This window comes from Rhineura floridana, chromosome 9 (genome assembly GCF_030035675.1).
Source record: "Rhineura floridana isolate rRhiFlo1 chromosome 9, rRhiFlo1.hap2, whole genome shotgun sequence".
In the NCBI taxonomy this organism is placed as follows: domain Eukaryota; kingdom Metazoa; phylum Chordata; class Lepidosauria; order Squamata; family Rhineuridae; genus Rhineura; species Rhineura floridana.
Genome location: NC_084488.1, coordinates 4,119,315 through 4,133,632, shown reverse-complemented (window position 1 = coordinate 4,133,632; position 14,318 = coordinate 4,119,315). Strand labels below are relative to the sequence as shown.

Genomic DNA, 14,318 nt, shown 5'->3' with positions numbered 1-14,318 from the left:
TTTTAATTTTAAGTGCCAGCAGTCTGGTTCCATTCTGGTTCAAGTGGAGCCCGTCCCTTTTGTACAGGCCCGGCTTGTCCCAAAATGTTCCCCAGTGCCTAACAAATCCAAACCCTTCCACCCGACACCATCGTCTCATCCACGCATTGAGACTGCAAGGCTGGGCCTGTCTGGCTGGTCCTGCGCGTGGAACCGGTAGCATTTCAGAGAAAGCCACCTTGGAGGTCCTGGCTTTCAGCATCCTACCTAGCAACCTAAATTTTGCTTCCAGGACCTCACGGCTGCATTTCCCCATGTCGTTGGTGCCAACGTGCACCACGACCACTGACTCCTTCCCAGCACTGTCTACCAAACTATCTAAACGACGGGCGATATCCGCAACCTTCGCACCAGGCAGGCAAAACACCTTGCGGTCTACACGCCCATCACACACCCCACTGTCTATGTTCCTAATGATCGAATCACCCACTACAAGGATCCCTCCACCCCCTGGAGATATATCCTCGGCATGAGAGGATAGCTGCTCATCCCCCAAGGAATGGGTCCCTTCTAAGGGATCGTTTCCCTCTTCCTCAGCTGGATGCTCTCCTTCCCCGAGACCATCGTTGTCCATGATAGCAGGAGAGCTATCATCGTTGGAGTGGGACACAGCTATAACGTCCCTGAAGCCCTCCTCCACACACCTCTCTGCCTCTCTCAGCTTTTCCAGGTCTGCCACCTTGGCCTCAAGGAAATGAAGTCGTTCCCGGAGAGCCAGGAGCTCATTGCACCGAGAGCACACCCACGACTGCTGTCCAACAGGCAGATAGTCGTACATGCTGCAGGCGGTGCAAAACACTAGAAAGCCCCCACACCCCTGCTGGCTTCTTACCTGCATGGTTTTGTTTAAGGTTTATTATGTCAATGGGTTGGAGACTGCGGTTTAGTTGAGGTCAGGGAACAGACGGGTGGAGTGGGGGGCCCTGCTGCCGAACTCGCCCTGCTGCCGAACTCGCTCTGCTGCTTAACTCGCCTTGACGCTTTGTCAGCTGGGGCTTAACTCTTTAGTATTCTCTCAGGCTTCCTTCCTTTGAAGGCAGGAAGGCAGGCTTCCTTCCTGAGCGAGGGGCGGGGCTGTTTAAGCTTTTGGCTGCTTTTAATCTCAGCAAGGGGCTGCGCCTTCCAGGCAAGTCTTTTGTGTTTGTTGTTTTCCCACCTAGAACAGCCTGACCTTTCTTTAACCTAGGGAAACAGAGCTTGTGGTTGTGTTTCAGGAAGGCTGAAGCTGCCCTTTTTAGCAAGGACTGAGCTGACTCTCTCCCTGTATGTATCGGTGGAGTTTCCTTTTCCCCCTTCTCTCTGACTGGAATTTAGCCTTGTTTACAGTGTCCCCTGAAGCTTTCCTGCTAGGGTGGTGTTGAAAACTAGCTTTCTATAGGCTTCCTTCTCCTAGGATCTGTCTCCTAAGATATCGTTTCTTTCAGGATTTGGCTCCTAGCTCAGGGTGACCTTGGGCTGCCCTTATTAGTTATTGTTCTGAGCTGTTTTACTTCAATTAAATAATGGAATAAATGGGAGCTACTTATCCTCTTTTTGCTCTGCTGCTTAACTCGCCTTGACGCTTTGTCAGCTGGGGCCTTGACGCTTCGTCAGCTGGGGCTCCCTCTAGCTCGTGTAGTTTTTACTCATTGGTGCAGGACTGGCTCTGTGACATGTCATAGGATTCTGCCTAAACCACTGGCACACTGGTTCTCCCAATCCCTGTCAACACCCCCTTGATCTCCATCTTACAGCAGTATGGTGCTCTGTACTTTGGCAGTGCACTCACATGGCTTAAGCTGGGCTAGCATTACAGAGAATTATAGAATAGTAGAGTTGGGAAGGGCCTATATGGCCATCAAGGCCAACCCCCTGCTCAGTGCAGGAATCCAAATTAAAGCATTCCCAACAGGTGGCTGTCCGGCTGCCACTTGAATGCCTTCAGTGTTGAAGAGCCCACCACCTTCCTAGGGAATTGGTTCCACTGTCATATTGCTCTAACAGTGACGAAGTTTTTCCTGATGTTCGGTGGAAATCTGGCTTTCTTCTAAGCCCACCTCATGAGACTGTGGGCTTGTTTTATCCCATTTTCTTGTAACTTTCACTGAGAATAGGAACATGGCCTTGCACTAGCATCTGCTCACTAGTTTAATTCAGTGGCACTTTACTTCCTTGTTAAGGATTTCACCCTTTGGTGCACTTTCTCTGCATTGTGCCTAATGCCACAATCCAGCAGAACTGATCTCTTGATGCTGCAGAGTTTTCCTGTTGTCAACAGTAGGAAGGGAAAGAATTCAATTTAGTTGTGAATCTTCCTCAAGTGGTATGTTAAAATGTGATATGTGTGCATATGGACAGTCTTTTGTGAAATAGACAAATTTGGATTAAGAACATAGGAAGCTGTCTTATTGGTCTATCTATCCATTACCATTAGCCTATCTAGCACTGAGTGACAGTGGCTGTCCAGGGTTTCAGACAAAGGACCTTTTCAGATCTGACTGGAGATGCTGGGGATTGAACCTGTGACCTTCTCCATGCAAAGTAGATGCTATATCACTGAGCTGCAATCCTTTCCACTTTAAGTTGTTTTATAATTTAACATATGGCCCTTTTGTGTAAAATAAATCTATTATTTATTGTAGCAATTATTTCAGTGACTACAGTACAGTGTATTTATAAAGCCACTTGCCTGAGATGTTACATCTTATATTGTAGGTAATTAAGGCGTATTGTAGCATGGATGCTATTGCCAGCCACAGCTGTCATCTTCTTCAGCAGCTCCGTGAGCAACGCATTCAAGGTCTTCTCTGTGATTGCATGTTGGTGGTAAAAGGTGTTTGCTTCAAAGCACATAAAAATGTGCTAGCTGCTTTCAGCCAATACTTTAGGTATGTTAATGAAAACGCATCAGTGAAAACAATTAGTGCATTTAGGCCCCAGTCCTTAGCAAACTTACTTGGAAGTCTTGTTAAAGTCAATAGGACTTGCTTCCAAATAGAAAAGTATATATAGAATGGTGTTCTAGAAATATATAGTTCTTTTTCTTATAAAGCAATTTTGCTGATACACACAGATCTAGGGGAAAGACATCATTCAAAAGTGTTGACATGGAAATTGGGGCAAACATCAATGGTCCATCATATGGAGCCACTGGTTAATACACATGATGCTTTCTCATAATCCAAACAGGCTTGTGACATCCCCACACATTCCTGAGGTAATTAAGTTGGTGTGCGTGCCACTGCATGTGTGAACTGGCTCGATTGGTTAATGGATAATTGATTTTGAAAAGACATGATACAATCGTTCCATAGAGCCTTTCAGTACAACAGTTCTTCAGGTGGAATACAAAAATGAAAACAATAAAATCTACTTCAAGACAACAGTTAAAAAAAACTAATAGAGAAGTAATAAAGGAAAGTTATACAGAGGTCAATGAAAGATGATAAAGGCAAGGCCACAAAAGGACTGTCTGATGAGCCAGTTTCAAAGGGCCAGGCTGCTGTATCTGGTGCACCTTGGTGGGTAACTATTCCCATAGTTGGGGCCAATACAGAGCTGTAGTAGCCATCCATCCAATGGATGATGAAACCACCAGGAAAAAAAATTGTGCTAGATCTTTGAGTCATATATATGGCAAAAGGCATTCCAAGTTTCCCATTCTGAGGATATAAATGTCTTTAATGCTAAGCACCAGCACTTTGAATGTAGCCCAGAAGCGAACAGAGAACCGAAGAAGCTTATACAAAGTCTGTGTTGTGTGTTCCATGTGTCTAACACTGGAAATTGCTCTGGCTGGTTTGTTGTTGTTAATTAAATTTATATCCTTCCCCCCACCTCAGGAGGAGCCCAGGGCAGCACACAAAAACACTAAAAATATCTGTAAAAATCTGAAAACCAAAAATCTTTAAAAACATCTTTAAAAATAAATCTTTAAAACATCTTTTAAAAAAACAAACCTAAAAACAATTCCAACACAGATGCAGACTGAGATAAGGTCCCTATTTAAAAGGCTTGTTGAAAGAGGAAGGTCTTAGATAGCAAAGATAGCGCCTGTCTAATATTTAAGGGGAGTGAATTCCAAAGGGTCAGCACCACAACACATGTTTTGAACAACCTGTATTTCTAAAGTTTAACAGTCTTCAAGGGCAACCTCGCATAGAGCATATTCCAATTCTGCAGCTGGGAGGTTATCAGTGACCAAACCCCTCTTTTCTAGCAGAAAGTTAGCCAAAGCTAATAATAAATGTGCTCTTGACACTGCCTCAATTTGAACATTCAGAAGGACCCAGGAACAGACTTGAGAGACATGCAGAGGATGGAGAAATTGCATTGTGCAAGGGGAAGTCTGTTCTGCTAGCTTACAGATGCAACTGGATTTCATGCATAAATACATGCCATTTATTTTGAACTGTGGGCAATTGACTTTTATCAATCCTTAATTTAATATAGTCTGTAATCTTTTTCATGATAGCCATATCTCAGAATTAATCAGCAAATTCTTAATGGTTGGATTAGTTATGCCTATCCATAATATAGCTAAACAAATCTTTGCTGGAGAAAAAAATTAAAACAAAGCCAGACAAAGTCAGATGCTGACAGCAGATTACTGAAAATGTGAAAATGCAGAGTTGATACCTCTAACAGCTTTTAGTATCTTAAAGGTGGATGTTAGGATTGGCATGTGGACGTGGGCACATATACTCCTTGCAATGTACAGGAAAGTTTCAGGAGAGAGGAAAGGTGAAGGAACAAATTTTCCACTATTCTGATAGGATGGAAAGAAAAAGAGTGTGCTCTCCTGAATCCCCCCCCACCCCGGTGAATCCTGAGCAATGCTATTTCTGAGTTAGCTGGAACTGTGAGCAGAAGAACTTCTGTAAGGGAACGGGGATACACTGCAACATTTTGTTGCTAGTTCCACTTATATTTTTGTTTAGGTGAATTGTCTGGGAGGATGAAAACGTGGTATCTAAATGTTTACTTATGAGTTCATACATTGAAATTGCATCCTTGAGATCAACAAGTTTATAGGTTTCATTGTAGGTACTAGCAAGTGTGAGCAAGCCTTTAGTAAAAAAGCAAAAATTCTATCAAAAAAAGCTGAATTCTAGGAGCTATACATTAAACAAATGAAAAATATTTGCATACATTTGCTTATTTTGCATTTTTGTTGCTTTGCTAGCCGTGGACAAAATGTGATCCAGGATCCTGAAGCTCTGCCCTCATATCACTGGAAAAAGTTGCTCAATACGCTGCCATTCTCACCTGGGATTCTGATATCTCACTAGTCATAGCCCTCACACTTTCACATCTATTTTAGCCTCATTAAAGGCAATAAATAAATAAAACTTTTAAATAAAACATTCTCAAGCTTCAGTCCTACCCCCATTGAACTCAATGGAAATGGACATGTATGGGATTGCATTGTCAGGATGTCACATTGTGTACCCCAACACCAATTTTTGCCCTTCAATTTTGAAATAATAGCAGTGCCGATAGCACCATATGCATAATTTTCCCAGCCACTTTTTGCTGTTGTCTTAAGGTTGGTTATTTAATTACATTTCTAGAAAAATCATGCAGTTTGTATACTACCACCACCACCACCATCATTATTAGGGGATGTCTGACTAAGAGCTGAAACCAATGGACTTCAGTTACTTACGATTTCAGTGCGTCTACTCCTGAGCATCACCCATTGTTTGTTGTTGTCACAACTATTTGTATACTGCCTTTCCTCATAGGAATCCAGGGCTGTTCACAACACAATAAAATGCAACAATCACACTAGGAATAATATATGCAATATATAAAAAAGGAAGTCAAGGCATTAATTATTAGCAAACCACTTTACAGGAATTAGTCTCAATGAAGTCTCATTTAAGCCATGGTGTTACTCTGGCCACAATACTCTTGTGTGTTGTAGCCTGATTTTGTGCAGAAAGAATTTTCATAACATTGTCATAGAAAGTTTGTGTATTGTAGCCTAACTTATTAATTTTTGTTTACTTTTTTGTTAAGATTGTCAGTTTTTTATGTGTTTAAACATTTTAAAGAGTTGTGCTTTTCTCTCTAGGACCCTGTTCCAAAATGCTTCAGGTCAGAAGAATGATGTCTTGCACTTGGATATTAAAAATGTAGGTGGCATAGGCCAGATCTTGGACTACATGTACACGTCTCATCTTGACCTCAACCAGGACAATGTACAAACTTTATTGGATATTGCACAGTGTCTGCAAGTGCAGAATGTTTTAAAAATGTGTCGCACTTTTTTAAAATCCTCCACAGCTGTAGAGCAGCCAGCCAGCATGCCTTGTAACAGTGCCTTCTTGCAAAATACTTTGCCTGCAGATACTAACTGTGAGAGTTATGGTACTAATTTACTACGTTCATGTTCATCAGCTGTGGAGCCATGTAAAGTCTTGGATAACCATCATTTACATGGACCGCAGCCTCCTTCGCTTCACATCTCATCTGGTGATATAAACAAAGAGAAACAGGATTCCATGGATGCTAATTATACAGATCTTTCATTTAAACAGCCAAATTGTCACTACAAACTCCGTAACTTTTATAGCAAACAGTTCTCCAAGCAAACCACTTGTCTCACTAATAAGAGTTCACCAGAGCCATCATTTGATTTCGGTCCCTCTGAAGAACAAAACACAATTAAAAATGCTTCACGTACCGTCAGTCACTCTGAATGTGTTTTGGAATCATCTGATCACTTGCCACCAAAGTTTATGGTTCAACCCTTAAGTGAGTGTCCTGAGGGTCAAGAGTCAGAAGGCACATCTTTACAGCCAATCAGGCTTAAAAAAGCCATACATCTTAAAAAATTGAATTTCCTAAGGTCTCAAAAGTCTCCTGAACAATCTTCTGCTCTTAAAATTGTTGATGGAGACATTGCAAGGGAAACTGAGTTGGAAAGGCAAAGCAGCATGAAAAGGACAAATATGGATGCTATTGAAGGAAAAGAAGTTAAGCATTTCGTTAGTTCAGAATGCTTGGAGCAAAATGTTGAACATGAGCCATCTCAAGAACCCTCTGAGCCAGATAGCCAGTTACAGACTTTCCTTACAGAGAGGCAATATCCTTGTGCATTATGTGGAAAAGCTTTTAAACATCCAAGCAATCTGGAGCTGCACATAAGGTCTCATACAGGTACAATAACACTTCTGTGCTATTAATTATGAAATGGAAAGGCAAATAGAATCTAGTCTTAGCAACTGAAAGGGCATATGGCACAACAAGGAATATGGTAATATTATAAGGCCAGCCCATCAGATGTGGTAATCATATTCCACGATCAGATAACCTTTATCTAAATTAATGTGCTTAAAAATGCATGTCTTCAGTAAAGATATGCAAAAAGTTCTGACAAAGGCCAGCCACTGCAATTTTTGAAAATTCTGTCCCTAAACAATTGGAAAAGAGAGTAGTTGTTAAAAATGTTGCCTTCTGTATTTTCCTTTACCCACTGTGACAGTATGATCTTGCTGTGTCACATTTACAATGATGCTAAAATGCTTACAGGACCACATCATTCTACTGGATGGAGCATTGTTTTTAGGATGAGGAGAGACTTGTCTGTAAATGATTTGCTGGGCTGCCCAAGACCACAGTTCTGTGCCCACTTACTTGTGAGTCCTATTAAATTCAGTAGGACTTGCTTCTGAGTAAACATGTACAGGATCATGCTGTAAATCATCTAAGCTTCTTTCAAGTCTGAATAAAACAGAACAGTGTTGATCTGACTTAGAGTATCTTACAGGGCTGCTGCGAGTAGGAACAATATAAGATATGAATACCACCTATCACCTAAATAATGGTGAGGGCCTATATTTTTATTTTTTAAAGTACATAATACTTTAAAAACAGTGAGTATGATGAAGCTATGGTAAGTACTTTTAGGTCCTGTTGATTTCAAAAGATAAGAATGTGCTTAACTCTTTCTCAAAGTGAATGGGGCTTAAAAGTGCTTAACTTTGTGTCCAATGTTTATGAAATTGCTTTGGGCTTTCAAACAATTAAATAATGTTTAGTTGATTAGGTGAATGATAAAGCAATCTAGTAAAAAAATTGATCTGCATATTTCCAAAGTTTCAATAAAGATACCCTTTTAAGATGAAGGGAGTTTTAAGATAACTTACAGCTTATTTAACAACAGCTACCAGTCTGTTAAATGGAAAGGGTATTGTTAATATTTTCCTTTTCATTCAAGATTAGCAGCAACATGCCAGAACCAAAATAGCCTCAAATGATAAACAGGTATGCTGTTTATTTTTCATGTTGCTGATAATTCATACTCAGTGATTAAAACTGGCTTCTACTGACTAAACAAATAAACCTTTAGTTTATCAATATATTAAATTAAAACTTGCGGTGCTAAAATAGTGTAATACTACTATAGATATTAAACAATTTGTTACTTTTACACTTAATCTTATTTACTTGGAAGCAATTCCTAATATTTTAAGTAGAATCGACTTCTGTAAGCTTTAGATTGCAACCTGACATTGCAGTCCTGTACCCACTGATCGGGGAGTAAGCCCTATTTAACTATGGTTTACTGTGATGTATGAATGCAGCTATTGATGGATGTTGTTAAGTAATAGGGTGAAACAATTAAAATACATTTCAGAAAGTGCATAAATTTGCAGTATTGCATTATAAAATTGCAGTATTGCACTATTTCTAAAAAATAAACAGTGATTCAGAAATCCCAGTTTATTGCGTAACTGTAAAATGTCACAATTCAGAGCTATCAGGTCAAATAGTTGAGACAATAAAAAGCAGAGTGACTACCTGATATATATGGAAGGGAATGGTTGTAAAATGACTTCAAGATATTTGCTTCCTTCTGATTTCTAGTGGAAGTGGATGCTCCTGTACATGTACACAAAACTTTCTTGCTCATAAGAGATTCTCAGTCACATCTATAAAGGGGACAGTATTATGTCATCTTAACATACAGAGACATTTTAACATGGCTAGTTAACATTTTGCAGAAATAATAAGTAGTATTGCTAAGCAAAGATGCAGCAAACCATTCATTTGGGAGTGGTCCTAGAGCTGTTTTGTAAGCTTTGGTGAAGCTTCTGTGGCGTCATGGGTTTTATTATTGTCAGAGTGATTGTGGATTGTAGCCAAAAATTGTTACAATTTACCCCGAAACATTTAAACAAAGAAGCTTAATGTGTACTGCAGAATATCATTGGCTGGCAACTGTCCCCCATTTTTTTTATGCAAGCTTCAAATGTCTGTACAGTAACCACTGTTAGAAATACAAAGCATTACTGCTTTTTCTTTTAGGTGAGAAGCCGTTTGAATGTAACGTTTGTGGGAAATGTTTTTCACAGGTAGGTATTTGAGTCTACTTTTGTTTGCATGCCATCAAGCCCTATGGGGCTATCCATATGAACAGTCACACTGCAGTATGGGTAGGACATTTTGGCAATGCTGTAACAACTACAGAATGGGATAGAACAGTTAAGGAATGGTTTTCATCTCTTTAATTTTTTCAAAAATGAACATTTTTCTCCTCTCCACCCCCATCTCTAGTGCTGTTAAGCAACCTCATCCTCCTTGAGCTTAATGTTGAGATATTTCAGCCTTGAGAAGACTGAGGGGAGATATGATAGCACTCTTCAAGTACTTGAAAGGTTGTCACACAGAGGAGGCCCAGCATTTTTTCTCAATCATCCCAGAGTGCAGGATACGGATTAATGGGCTGAGGTTAGAGGAAGCCAGATTTCGACTGAAGATGAGGAAAACTTCCTAACTGTTAGAGCAGTCTGACAATGGAACTAATTTCCTAGGGAGGTGCTGGGCTCTTCAACACTGGAGACATTCAAGAGACAGCTGGACAGCTACCTGTGGGGTATGCTTTAAGCTGAATTCCTGCATTGAGCAGGGGTTTGGACTCGATGGCCTTATAGGCCCCTTCCAATTTTACTATTCTATGATTCTATGGTAGCTCTTTTGATTCAAGAAAAATTGCCAGTCTCTAGTTTAAATAGTAGTACTCTGATGCTAGTAGTGGAACACTTTTATTTTTGAAATGCCACTTTGTTAACATTAGGAAACTGCATGAAGATCCTGATGTCCATAAACATTTACCAACATCACCATTTGGTTAGTTCAGCTGTTAAAATGTTTCTTATCTTTGTAGGCAGGTAATCTTCAGACTCATTTGCGTCGGCATTCTGGTGAAAAACCTTACATCTGTGAAATCTGTGGGAAAAGGTTTGTATGACTGTGAAATTCCTGAATACTTGCTATGACGTTGGACACCTTCACATGTCCTTTTTTCAGCCCTCCAGACTATGATTTGGAGATTTGGGAATGAGCAAATCACATGTTCCTGGTCATCTTAAAGCTTTTCAAACAGTGTACACTCCAAACCACAATTGCAAACCCGGGTTGAATTGTGTTTGGCATCCTGGTTTTGGAGGTATTGCTCAAATACAGTTTTCCAATCATGGGAATGGGTTTAAGGTAACCAAAAATTATTTTGTGAAGGTGGGAAAGAGATGGGAGAAGAAGCAGTGCTCAGTCTCATTGCTTGTTTTGAATCCTCCAAATCATGGTTGGGAATGTGGTGTCTGAATGTGGCCACTGATATAGCACTGCTTTAACTGTTCTGGAATTTGTTAAACAAATTTATGCCTAGAGGTTGTTAGTCTACCTTGCCTTTAGGGTACCTTATCTTTAGGTTGGCTAGTGCAGAGAACTAGTATACCAGCAGGCCAAGTCAACACCACCATGAAAGTCCAACAACTAAAGGAATAGTACAGTGACAAGTGAGTAACAATCCAACAAGTCAAAAGGCTTTTCAAGGATTTGATGGATCAAAAATGTAATTCATTGTAATAATATTTCCTGAAATGGTGTTTGTCCCAGAATAAAAGCCTTTTTATTTTAAAACATTGGATTGTTAAACTAGTTGTCACTAAAGATTCCTAAATTTACTATCAGTCCAGTTTCTAACCAAATAATCACTCAATCAGATGTAAATAATTTACAAATTGCAAAACCTCAGTAAAGGTGACATGGAATTCAGTGTCTCTTTTTCTTCTTTGGATTTTTAACCCTTCCTTATAATATTATTGCTTCATTCTGTTTCGCAGTACTGAAATTAATGACCATATCTAAACTTCTAAGTGAGCTGAAATGTCATGCAAACTAAGTGGTAGGCTTAAGAAATAAGTCCATGGTAAAACTGTTTTAACATTTAAATCTGGAGGAGATTTTTGGCAGCTCCTGACATTAAATTGTGTTCTTTGTTTCAGAACTGTAACTATCGTGCAGTTTTAGGTGATATTATAATCAAGGGCTGGGCCTAGCAGCTTCCACTGTGACACATAACCCCAATTCAGTCAGTTGTCAGAGTGAGCCAAATTGCTGATGTGGTCACAGCACTGCAGGTTCTGATTGTAAGAACCAGCCCTCCTCATGGACTGTCCATGTGGCCCTTGCCATTTATGAAATCATGACTGCTAGAAAAAGATAGACTGTTTCAGTCATGTACAAGGTTAGGACCACATAAACAACCTCCATGTGGAGGGGCTACATTGATGCTGCCGTGTAAATCCCACCAAGGCAGCCAGATGCACTTTTTAGCTCAGATGTAAAAAGGCTGATAACCAAACTTAAATGACTGTTTAAATTCTGTTACAGATTTGCTGCATCTGGAGATGTCCAACGACACATTATTATTCACACTGGAGAAAAACCACATCTGTGTGATATTTGTGGTCGAGGTATAGTTGAGTTAAATTCTCAGAATTTCAGCATTGGGGAAGGCTCAGTGGTAGAACATCTGCTTTACATGCTGAACATCCCTGGTTCAATTCCTGAGGTTTCCAGGTAGGGCTAGGAATGTTCCCTGCCTGTAACCTAGAGAGACATTTCCAGTAAGTGCAGACCATACTCAGCTATGGACCAACGGTCTGAGTCAATATAGCAGCTTCCTATGTTCCTAAGAACAGACTGTGAACAAACCTAATCCACAGCCTCACTGTACTATGCAGCATAAGTGCTCTTACTTGGTCCAGCTCTCCTCAGCCCATGCAAATCCCAGCAATAGCTGGAATTTGAGAGATGGCGTGATCCACTTAGCATGCAACAATTGGCAATGTTGCTGTGACTGGTAGGAGCAGATGCATCAGTCCCTGGTAAGGAGTCATAGGCCTGTGACATGTCATATCCCTGAGAGTTGCAGTCCCAACAGTTTGTTGCTGGACATCTGAGCCATACTGTCTCTTGCTCCCGGGAATGGATGGGGTTTGCCTTGGCTTGGCTGCCCTTGCTGGTGAATGGGGAAGGGATGGTTACAGCAGCATAATGGAGCCTTTTGTGGGTTGTATCCTATGAGCAATCACCTTGATCCTATTTATCATTCTAGGATTTAGTAACTTCAGTAATTTAAAGGAACATAAAAAGAACCACAGAGCAGAAAAAGTTTTCACCTGTGATGAGTGTGGAAAATCATTTAACATGCCAAGAAAGTTAGTAAAGCACAGGATCAGACACACTGGAGAGAAACCATACAGTTGCACAGCTTGTGGTAAGTTGGGGTGGGTGGGAATCAGTGCATAGGCTTATTTCTTACTCTTGGACACTGAAATAACAGTGACCAAATGCAACAGCTCCCCTTTCCCCATTCATAAAACTTTTCTTTGGCAGTGTTGTTTTTCTGTTGTGGAATTTTCACTTTGGCTTAAACAATTAAAACAATTCCACACTCAATAGGATATAATTATCTAATAGTAATATCTATTCTAGAAAGATAGGATATGTTAGTCAACTAAGTAATAATTCATGGAAAATATAATCAGGTGAGATCTGGGCGGCCTCGCAAATAAGAATAATTTTTAAAAGGAGGTGGCAGCGACACAGGAGCCAAGAAAGGCAGGCAGGCAGGAAGGCTGCCAGGAAGAAAGGGGGAAAGCAGCCTTTCCTTGTAGCCTTGCTTCTTTCTGCTTCAGGAAAAGCCCTCTCCTCTTGTTCTGAGCAAGGGCGTCAGCAGCAGCTGCGCGAGGAGATGGGAGTCGGTGATAGTAATCCCCTCTTCTTCCTGGTAGTTCCACCCTCAGCCTCCTTTGGTGTCTGCCACATATTTTATAGGCAGATGCCTGCCCTTGGCACACCTGAAAGCACTCTTGCTCTTCAGCAAAATTCCTCCCCTCTCATTCGGAACAAGAGAGAGGTGTCGTCTACAGTGGCCGTGGGAAGCAGACAGCATCCAGGGAGTGAAGACTTTCACATTTTCACATTTCATTGTATCTTATGGCTGTTAGCTAAGTAGCCACTTCTGATTTTGAATAAGCTTCAGTTACTTCTTGTGCCTCATGCTGACCACTAGATAACTGCACACAGGTCACAGAAGACATTAAACTCCAACAAATGCAAACTATGTCATTACATTTTAGCTATAATTGCTAATTTGAAACATACATGCAAGGCAACATGACACATTCACAGCTGATATTTGTTGGAAGAAACAATAAGTAACCTTTTATGTTTTATAGGAAAATGCTTTGTGGGGTCTGGTGACTTACGAAGACATATCCGGACTCATACTGGGGAAAAACCATATAACTGTGAGACTTGTCATAAAGGCTTTAGTCGTTCTGCTGTCTTACGTCGACACAAAAAGATCCATTGCAAAACTGGTAACAGAGATCCAAATACTCTAGATGACTTTACCCAGGCAATGGAAATCTCTGAACTTGAAAAGTCTCAGAGTTCAGACTCATTTACCCAAGAGATATCAGTAACTTTATTACCAGTGTCAGTGAAGTTTCCCATCCACCCAAGTGGAAATTCTTCTAGTGAATTTGACAGTCCTGGGGTATCATTCTGCAAGGTGCGACCCACAGTGCAACAGAATGATTGTACGAACCAACAGAAAGGGAATTTGGATTCTGTCAAATTCTGTAAATCTCAACAAAGACCTAATCGACCATGCTATTATAAAGGAGTGGATTCACCACCTGAGGAAGAACCTCCACAGTCTGAAGGTATCCCTATAAGTCAGTCCTCCATGACTATGCTGGGCAGCAATTGTAGTGGTGAACTGAGTAGCCGCGTGTCTTCTGCTGAATACAGAAACAGTGAAGGGCCACTCTTCTCGAGTGTGACCCTCTGGGGTTTAGCTATGAAGACATTACAGAATGAAAGTGAGTTGGGCCAGTGAAAAGTTGTGCTTCTACTTTGTCAACTTATGAGGAGGCTGTACTTGATAGAGATACTGCTTTAATAAATAATAATAAAAATATTTATTTATTAGA

General features: G+C 40.6%; 1 protein-coding gene across 8 annotated transcripts in view; it reads left to right on the top strand.

Annotated features, from left to right (window-relative positions):
• ZBTB49 (zinc finger and BTB domain containing 49) overlaps positions 1-14,318 on the top strand; it is a 21,249-nt gene extending 6,931 nt beyond the window's left edge. For 7 of the 8 annotated variants that reach the window (XM_061583574.1, XM_061583576.1, XM_061583575.1 and 4 more), the window contains exons 3-9: positions 2,734-2,906; positions 6,098-7,185; positions 9,337-9,383; positions 10,196-10,269; positions 11,704-11,786; positions 12,431-12,592; positions 13,557-14,318. In XM_061583574.1, coding sequence (XP_061439558.1) covers positions 2,755-2,906; positions 6,098-7,185; positions 9,337-9,383; positions 10,196-10,269; positions 11,704-11,786; positions 12,431-12,592; positions 13,557-14,224 — 2,274 coding nt within the window. In that variant the 5' untranslated portion in view covers positions 2,734-2,754 and the 3' untranslated portion in view covers positions 14,225-14,318. The remainder of the gene's footprint in view (positions 1-2,733; positions 2,907-6,097; positions 7,186-9,336; positions 9,384-10,195; positions 10,270-11,703; positions 11,787-12,430; positions 12,593-13,556) is intronic. The other variant, XM_061583577.1, reaches the window with a different exon arrangement.